We start from the raw sequence: 10,578 nt of genomic DNA on the forward strand, positions 1-10,578 counted from the left end.
TAACAGTATTCCTCATCATAGTTCATGTAGCTGAGTATTAGAGAAATTCTACAACATAAATCTTATTAGCTAAACACATAAAGACAGGAAGAACACAAATACACAGGGTACACAAACATATGGGATAACACAAGGAAAGGACAGGGTTTGTTTTACTGCAGTATTTTGCAAACAAAACTTTCTTTACTTCTCGGAGATCTCCCTTCGTTCTTCATTATTCCCAAAAAGTCCTATCTATACCTGCTTTCTGTATTCTATTTATATTTCTTTCAAAATAATTATTTCTCAGTGCACAATACTCATTTTTACCAAATCTGTTTCTTATATCTTCTCAATGCGTTTCTTCCAATTCATCGCAACTCATTCTCTTATATAGTCTACCCCCTCTTAAGCTAACTTAAATCTACTGAGCTCAGATGCTAAACTAAGGGACGAGGCAATGCAGCAGCACAAAACAAGTAACACAAACATCAATGACAAAAAATTCAAACTGGCAAAGCAATTGCAATATTGCAACTAATATAAGGCAACGTGCAGCAAACAAGAAAAATAAATCTGGCTTAGCAGAGTAACACAAATTAAAATTCAGTAGCACTATGCCTGGCAACCAACAACAGAAAATGAAAGAACTTACACCTAAACATAACAAAGCTCAAGCAGAAAAAATAGTACACTAAAGACAACAATGCAGACAAGGGAAATGTATATTCACATCTTAATGTCTATGTAATTAAAGTGGTGCACCACAAGAAGTTATTCTACCAGAAAGTTACCAAGTACTTGAAAAGAAAATTATGAATGCAGTTCCTGTGAAGGTAAATGTCATTTTGTGCTCCCTCATTTTTTTGAAAAAAATTATTATTTACTCGATCTGTAGACAGAAAATATTTATCTTAGTACATATATAAAATTTTATTTTAACCAATGATGCAGTGCAGCTAGAAACTAGATATTAAACAAAATAGGCAAAGCAAGGCGTCAAACGTCATTCACTAGCCATATGGCATTTCATAATGCAGTAAACAATCTTTCAACTAGCAAGACAATAGACATAAAATGTTTCTCATCATTTCATTTCAGTAAATATCATGAATTGAGAACTCTACAGTGTAATCATGTTTTCAAGTTTGAGGGTGTCGTATTTACGATGCTTTCTACAAAGGAATGTCGATAGCGAGGATAATGGCCTCCCCCTTTTTTTTTCTACCACCTAATGGCTTTTTCTCAAGGCGGCTGGCACACCTGGCCACTCACGACGCATTACGTGCAGGTGGTCACTTAACTTTCTTACTGAAATATTTACAACACCAGTTTCAGCTACAGTAACAGTCTCATATAAAAATATTTCACAGGTCAAGAATTTGCGTTACAAATCTGTAGAAACAAAAAGCTATTGATATAACAGTGTCCAAAAAATTTTCGGCGGCATTGTGATACATTCACGCATATACACACACATTTCATAACTCTTAAAGTACGATTCTTGGTTTCCAACAACCTTTTTACAAATCAGTGTCCCTAACCACTACTCAATATTCCTTACCTTATTTGTCGACACTTCTTCAATATTTCATCATTACAGATATGTAGCATAATCAAATAACTCATATAGCATCAGCTTATTGATCATAACCATACCGCAATAGCATAATACACATCGTCGTCGTAATAATATCATAACATCTCAGTCAACTCTCAAAATCGTCGTAACTTCCTCCAATAGTGTCAAAACCTAAAAAAAAATTCTCTGCTCATGTCAGTAGTGTCATTTACCTCAAACATACTTTAAAAATCATGCTCCCTTACCAAATACATCATTCAAAGCTCTCATAGTGTCACAATGGTTCTGGAAAAATATGAGCATTTCACAAAATACAGACAAAATACAATTTCATAAGTGTGAAGTTATCCAACTGTGTAGTTACGTAAACATCTGTCACTGATGTAGTAAGATAAATGTTAGTCTCTCTCAGGTAAATAATCAGATAGCTGTGTAATTTATGTGTTAGAGAAATATGGTACCGAAGTGTAAAGTTGTATAAGCAAATACCATATTAGCTAGGGCTCCTTGTGCTTTCCAAACACATGGTACACAAAGTAAGCGTGTACCCCCCTGAGGATTAATGTAATTATACCCTCAGGTGTTACAGATTACAGCAATGGAATGAAATATATCACAGAAAACCCTTGTATCATTGTACTTCAAATATCTTAAAATATGCATGTTAGCAGATTCTAAGTCTGACAAAGCATACTAGCAATGTAAAGTGAAAAGTTATATGGCAAAGACAAAGTTAAAAAGCAGATTATCTTTCAATAAACGGTTTTACTTGTGAAATGTGGTGTAAACCATTACTCTTCCTACTACGCAGAGTTTCAACTTCAACGCAATTATCATGTGGTATACGTCGGATTCTGTAAGGTCCATTGTAAACTAGAAAGAATTTGTGACTCAAGTGTTTCTTCTTATGTGACAATGAATGAGCTTTAATGAGAACTTTCTGACCAATATACAGTTCCTTTGCATTTGCTTTACCGTGTAGTTTTCTCCTTTTGTCTGCTGCAGATTTTATATTTTTAAGAGCCAAATCAATTATGTCTTTGTGTCGAAGTTTACGTGTATTCGGGAAAGGTACAAGCTCTCTGATTCTGTTCGGTGGTTCTTCATTCTTCAGTACAAGAGTAGGTGGTAAAGCAGTGGCGTCATGAGGCATTTCATTCAGCACGTTTTGAAATAAGTGTAAATATCTGTCCCAATGCTGATGCTTTCTGTGACAATAAAGTCTGCAAAGCTTATTGATTTCTTTCATAATCCGTTCAGACAGGTTACAATGTGGTGAGTACAATGAAATAAAAACAGGTTTGATTTTACGATTCCGAAGCATGCGTGACCAAACAGCAGATCTGAATTGAGGTCCGTTATCTGAAATGACTTTGCTAACGTGTCCAACTTCACGTAAGAAATTTTTAACAAAGGCGTTGGATACAGACCGTCTAGTGGCTTTACGTAACGGAGTGAAAGAAACAAATTTTGAAGTAAGTTCAACAGCGACTAGAATGTACGAAAATCCATTAGATGTTCTGACAAGCGGTCCCAAGAGATCAACAGCAGCAAATTCTTTTAATTTAGAAGGAATAATAGGAAACAACGGAGCATGATGTGAGACTGTAGATGGTTTCGCCTTTTGACAAAGTTTACAAATAGACAAGACTCTTCGAATTCTTTTTTCCATATTGTTAAAATAACAAGTCGTTCGAAGAATATGATAACATTTTCGTGGGCCAAAATGTGCGTAGCTGAAATGAATGTACCAAATGAGCTTATTAACAAAATCGTCAGGAATGCAAAGTACCCATAGCCTGTCATCAATAGTGCAGCGTTTGAACAGTATCTTGTTTCTAACCAGATAATAATGCCGAATCTGTGTGTGTGTCTTTTCATACCATTTGCTCTTGATGTCTTTCCAAATCGGATCTTTATCTTGTTCATGAGCAATGTCCTTTAAAGATGTGGTGATGAAGTTTTCAAAAGCGACTTTCTGAATGTAAAGAATACTGAAATTTTTCTCGAGGTTGCCTTCTGTGTTACTTTTCTCAAGCCCAGCCGGTGCGCGTGACAGTGCGTCCGCAACAATGTTCTCCTTGCCGGGAATGTAGACTATTGTGAAGCGGAATTCTTGCAGAAACAATGCCCAACGTTTTAACCTGCCATGATTTAATTTTGAAGACATAAGAAATTGTAATGCACGATGATCACTGTATACTTTTACGTGCTTACCAGAAAGAAAGAAACGGAATTTGTTAAATGCCCAAACGATAGCTAAAGCTTCTAATTCAGTAACGGAATAATTTTTTTCAGATTTTGTTAGCACTCGGCTAGCAAAAGCAATGGTTTTCTGAACAGTATTGTCATTTTCTATGGCTTCTTGAAATAAATGGGCACCAAGACCGACTTTAGAAGAATCCGTGCTAAGGCAGAAATCTTGTGACAGATCTGGATGCGTTACCAATAAAAAAACCTAAACAGCCTACTTAAACCGTTTATCATGTGCATTTCTTCTTGGTTTAGCAATTTTAATGGCCAGTAGTGTGTTTATATCTCCTACATCTAACATCATTCTCACTGCAAATACACTCAGTAGAGATATAGATGTAGATATGTCATATCACAGATCTGTGTAAAATGTAATAAAAAGGTGTCTCCCATGTTACAGATGTTACAGAGAACAGCGGTCGCAAGTACACAGAAAGGATGTGTGTGCCAATACCGGACAAGACGAATCCCTGCCTGGAGGCAGCTAAAGTGGTGAAGGTAGAGAGCTGTTACTTCTGCTCCGAAGATCTGTGTAATCGTGGTGGAAGAACTGATTCGATACAGAAATTCTATATCCTACTGCTATATTACGTGGGACATTTGTTACTTACCTGACTGAGGCACTAATTTAGCTGGACACGGTTTTGTGATATGTACATAAGTGTACTTCAAATTGTTAAACAACTCTTAAAAAAGGGACGAATTGTTTGTCACTGACATCTTAATGTGATAAAAAGGTTACAATTTCAAGAAGTGCTACACCACACACTGGCATCGGGAGTAATTTGGGTATGAAAATATTGAAACTGCTTTGCAGGCATAGTTCAACTTATCTGTAGTGGATTCCTGTTTTGGCCTCAGAATTATTGGAGGAAATTGATCGAGGTTTTTTTTTTTTTTTGGCTGAACCGAGCATTTGTCGCCACATAAAAATATAACTGTTGTCTTTCATCGATTTTCATTTGGAAACCAACGACTGTAAATTATGTAAAACAAAATATAACAGTTTACATCTCTCAGAATTTATTTATTGTCTTTCACGAAGCAGTTCGAAGGAAAGAAGCAGTTAATTCATTCACTCATTCAAAAATTGTGTTCTGTAAAGTCCATAATGAAAGATAGCACCCAGAGATGTGGAGCGAGTCACTTTATGCACTATGAGGAAGAAGCAGACACTGTAGCTACTTACAGTTTTAAATTATACTAAAAACAAATTATTACTGTTGCTAATATATAATATACTCATACTGATGATTTTGTGAATTAGTTGTAAATTATCCTATACATATTTATGAAGATTAGATGAGAAACAACTGCATATAAATAAAAAAAATTCATTATCTTACATCCTTCACTGCTCCACTGCCGTGTTTATTTAATACATCAAAGAAAGCATATATAACTTTACATAGACACTATCAGCTGCCCACATGTCGACAAATCCAAAATCTGTTTCGATGTGTCTGCCGAATGCAGCACAGGAAATATACCAAGGTATAATCTGAATAGGAAGTTTATTGTAACACACATAAACAATCTTCTACAGTGAGTGTTACTTCGGAACACAACTGAAGCCATTTCGTTTGTTGAATATTCGAAGAATAACAGTAATATCGGAACGCTGTAGGCCTGAAAATGTCACAGTAAATTGTAAGTTCGAAAATCCAAAGCGCGCCGCAATCAAGGTCCAGAAGGGACATGTTTAAGTATGCCATATTGCCACTAAAATACAAGACAGATATTACAAAGTCCAATTGCTGGTCACAGCGTCAGAGGCCACGTCCCTTCACCATAGAGATCACGAATGGAGTAGGTCATAGCTGTTAGCTTCTGGAGATGAAGGTCGACGTGGATGGCGGCGTCGTTATAGCAGTGACTCTAGTGTGAGATCCTGATTGTAGGAATGCTTTCACAATTGGCGCCTGGCTTGGGAAACTCACTTGTAGAGAACCATCGTACATAACCTGGGCACTGGCCTCAATAATGCCTCAGTGCCAGGATACTGTAGGTACGATTTCCGATCACGTGGCCCGCAGAGGAGAAAAGGTCTATGGAGACAGTGACAACTGGCAGCGCTTGGGTTGCTGCCTGGTGGCTGGGTGGAGTGCAGCCATCCTTTGTCATCTGAAGAGCTGTCCCCTGTGAGGTCTGTGACTGCCTAATCTGTGTGTGTTGCTGGTTGCTGGCTGCGTAGGTGCAAGCCTCAACGCAGCTGCTTAACGTAAACACGAGAGTTACGTGGAATTTGCTTTTCTGAGTCAAAATATTCTGAAAAATTATAGGACTAGCTAATGAGATATTCTTTTGTTTTTGACTGTCTAAGGACTTGGCATCTGCAAGTAACTTGTTGTAGATTTGTTCAGCATAATGTAAAACTCCTAAAACTCCATTCTGAATCTGAGGTAAAGGAGTGATACACTATTTCACTGAGCTGACTCAGTTTCGAACAATAACATTAGGTAATATAGTAAGTAGAATAAGATAAGAATTTATGATGGAATATATCATAACTGTGCAACGGGTTGGTGCAGACTGCGTCAAAACCCGCCAATTTGATCAAATTATGTGAATTTTAACTGCGTAGTGCATCATAATTTTCGGAGCCGAAGGCCCATTGGTGTATCCTTGTTGAATGCACGACACAAAGCTTTACGCCTCGCCTGGGCCCGTCAACACCGACATTGGACTGTTGATGACTGGAAACCTCTCCTGGTCAGACAAGTCTTGTTTCAAATTCTATCGAGCAGATGGACGTGTACGGGTATGGAGACAACCTCATGAATCCATGGACCCTGCATGTCAGCAGGGGACTGTGACGTAGGCTCTTAATGGTGTGGGACGTGTGCAGTTGGAGTGATATGGGACCCTTGATACGTCTCGATACGACTCTGACACGTGATACGTACATAAGCATCCTGTCTAATCACCTGCATCCACTCATGTCCATTGTGCATTCCGATGGACTTGAGCAATTCCAGCAGGACAATGAAACACCTCACACGTCCAGAACTGCTACAGCGTGGCTCCAGTAACACTCTTCTGAGTTAAAACACTTCCGCTGGCCACAGCACTCCCCAGACATTAACATTATTCAGCATATTTGGGATGGCTTGCAACGTGCTGTTCAGAAGAGATCTCCACCCTCTCGTATTTTACATATTTATGGACTGCCCTGCTGGATTCATGGTGTCAGTTCCCTCCAGCACTACTTCAGACATTAGTGGAGTTCATGCCACGTCGTGTTGCGGCACTTCTGCGTACTCGCGGGGGCCCATACGATATTAGGCAGATGGTTCAAATGGCTCTGAGCACTATGGGACTTAACATCTGTGGTCATCAGTCCCCTAGAACTTAGAACTACTTAAACCTAACTAACCTAACGACATCACACACATCCATGCCCGAGGCAGGATTCGAACCTGCGACCGTAGCGGCCACGCGGTTCCAGACTGAGCGCCTAGAACCGCACGGCCACACCGGCCCGCCTATTAGGCAGATGTGCCAGTTTCTTTGGTCCTTCCGTGTATCTCTGTATTTAGATTTTCTAATATTCAGCGAAGAAAATGTTTGTTCACCTGTCTAGGAAGTGCCAAAGACAGATAACAAACTCGTTTATCATAGGACACTTGTCTTCTGTCATAAACCTGTAAATCTAAAAAAAGCTTCCTTCTTTAAACTTGTACTTCATGGACTCATCAGCGTGCAGACCGATTATTTCCGCTTGCCTGACCACCTCCCACTTCACAAAGAAGGGGTCCTGGTATATTTTGATTTCGCTGTAATGAGCATATAAATCTGAAAACCAGAAAGAGAACTTTTTCTGCAGTTCACCAGGAAACTGTACCCCAGAAAGAGTGGAAAACTTGAAACAAGTTGACCCTTCAATGACTGATAATTGGCGAAGTGTGAGAAAATTGTATGTCTGCCGTTGTATTGAAAAAAAAAAAGTATCAATTTCTGTCTGAAAGTTTTAACATGTATGTAAAGATCATAAATATTGTCCTCCCACTGAAAGCGAAGTCGTTTTTCAGTCCATTCAAAGGGAGAGCAACTTCAGCTAAGAAAGTTAGTTTCCGCAGCCATTCTTTATCCAGTAGGACTTCCAAAGAATTGTTTTTGTTATTAATAAATTTTTCCAATCTCTGTACTCAAAGAAAATAAGCTTGGCAAAATTTTACCGTAGTTAATCAGTTTACTGCTGTGTTGCACGGAAAAATATTCTATCTATTCTAGGAAGGACATTAATGGACGGTGTCTGAGTTCATGACGTCAAATAACAACAGAAATTACAGGCTTGATTATGCGTTGTTACTAGCCTTTTACAACTGCTTTAACGTCGCTAAATTGGTTAAACAGAATCGACTAGTAATTGGGCTATGCGCGGCTCTGTTTACAAAGAATGGCTCGATGAAGTCGTAGGGTCTTGTTATACATATCTGCTTTCGTATACAGCTAATAAACCTGCTGCAAATAATAATTGGTACATGTGACTCAACAGTCAAACAATCTGTGCAGTCCCTAGAATTACGGATTAAGACAAGAGATATATCAGAGTGAAAGATAAGTGAAATTGATGTAGATAATAGCAGGGGATTGTGTCGAATAGTTGTTGGTTTATTCAAGATAATCAGAAATATGTGGAGAGGTGGTCCTACATAATTGTAATATAGACAGAAATAGAACCTTATTGAAAAGCAGTAATGTTGCTTTAAGTGACCTTCAAGAATGGTGGCAGAATCCCCATTCCGTGATCATAAAGCACGAAAATACGCCAGCTCAAACTGGTTTAGAATTTAGTATATTACCTACATACTTTCCTTGAAGAGTAGAAACTCATGTTCTGTCCAGTCTTATTTCCGTAATACGAGCGGAAAAAATCAAAGTTCAGAACTGGAATACATTTAAAACTCTCGAAAGTATATATCTCCTTGAAAGTTAGAATACTCCGGAGGCCATTTACTACCCAAAATCTGTCACCTTCATGACTGAATAAAATAAGTTACCTCAGGCAGGTCTGCATTCTCCCACCTCTTGGCACTAAGTGTGCATCTTCAATACCCCGCTTAGCTCTGCACCCCAGTGGCGTTCTGCCACTATCTAATTCTCATTGGATGAAGGCCATCCCCATCCAGATCTACAGTATTCTTAGGTTCTAAAGGCTTGATTTGAGTAAACTCACCACCTTCTGTGTTAAACTAATATATTATTATTATATTTAATAAATGGAATGTTACTGACATTTGGTCCCACTCAGACCATTGGCAATAAACATAGATAATAGATTGATCATAAATAAGTAGTACAGAATTCTGGTGCATGTGCACTAACATTAAGTGATCGTAAAATTTGTTAAGTATGAGCATTTTGTTAAACAATAACTTCTGCCTACTTGACAGAAGCGTCTTTTGGCGCTCTATTGCCGGCCAGTGTGGCCAAGCGGTTAAAGGCGCTACAGTCTGAAACCGCGTGGCCGCTACGGTCGCAGGTTCGAATCCTGCCTCGGGCATGGATGTGTGTGATGTCCTTAGGTTAGTTAGGTTTAAGTAGTTCTAAGTTCTAGGGGACTGATGACCTTAGAAGTTAAGTCCCATAGTGCTCAGAGCCATTTGAACCATTTTTTTGGCGCTCTATTCATTGGTGGTGTCAGCTTGCACGTGTGATCGACCACTTTTAAAATACAATAATTTTTAATATCGGCCATGGTCAACGTTTAAATAAAGCTACTGGCAAAAAATAATAAAATATTCATTAGATTTCCTACAGAAATAGGACAAGATACGAGGCGTGCTTTGACGCATTCAGTTTCTGTGTTGTGGAAAATACGATGTTCTGACAAACATTTTATGATGAAAAAAATATAAAAACGTAGTAAGTCAATAAATAAAATACATACAGAAGCGTAACTTTCAGGGATAATAGTTATAGTGTCATGCTGTCATCTGGGAAACTCCTTGTTGCAACTGCATGAAGTGTTTAGTAGTTATCTCGGGTATTAATGAACAGCTTCAACTTTCTTTGTTCCTTTATTTTTGGATCACTACCGGTTTCATGGCACTAAGAGCCACACCTTCAGGTGAACATGTAACTAAAACATTAGAGTTATGAAGCTCGAAATTTTGTACCCGACATTCGTTGTCCATCCATATCTAGAATGTTGTCTGTAGATTTTAGTAGTTATTAACTTTAAGGTTTATTTTGAAAATATTCAGTCACTATAGGTAATTAACTTTTGTGGTTTTTAGGGTCATGAAAATATTAATAAATTGTTGACGGTGTACAGCAACCAACCACTACTGGTTTTACGTTATTTTATTCAAAAAATATCATTACTATTTCGAATTTTTGCAATAATCCATTGTTAGAGGTTTTTTTCAAGGTTTCATCAAAACATAAGATACAATGGTTTTCTTTGAAAAAAGTGTAACAAAAATGGATGCGCTACAGATATGTAGCCTATTGGACTACAACTTATGGACATTTCGTGTTCTCACAGTAACATGCGTTGGCTTGCATGTTTCATAAAACGAAAGTATTTTACAATGCAAACCAGCTTACGTGACTGTGAGAATTTGAACATCCATGAGAATATATTTCACTGGAAGAACACTCCAAAACCAAGTGCTCCAGACGAACATTACACGTAAGTTGTATTCTAACATAAATCGGTAGCGCACCATTTTTTTTACATGTTTGTGATTGTAAATTATTGTTTATCGTAGGGCAACTCAAAGGAAACCAATGTATGACTTGTTTTGACGAAAACA

General features: G+C 38.0%; 1 protein-coding gene across 1 annotated transcript in view; it reads left to right on the plus strand.

The window, feature by feature from the left end:
* Positions 1-5,159, plus strand: part of LOC126458424 (uncharacterized) — an 89,601-nt gene extending 84,442 nt beyond the window's left edge. Inside the window, exon 3 of the mRNA XM_050095461.1 lies at positions 4,215-5,159. Within this exon, the coding sequence (XP_049951418.1) occupies positions 4,215-4,429 (215 nt within the window). The 3' untranslated portion in view covers positions 4,430-5,159. The remainder of the gene's footprint in view (positions 1-4,214) is intronic.
* The last annotated feature ends 5,419 nt before the right edge of the window (positions 5,160-10,578 follow it).

Source organism: Schistocerca serialis, chromosome 2 (assembly GCF_023864345.2).
Source record: "Schistocerca serialis cubense isolate TAMUIC-IGC-003099 chromosome 2, iqSchSeri2.2, whole genome shotgun sequence".
NCBI classification, from domain to species: domain Eukaryota; kingdom Metazoa; phylum Arthropoda; class Insecta; order Orthoptera; family Acrididae; genus Schistocerca; species Schistocerca serialis.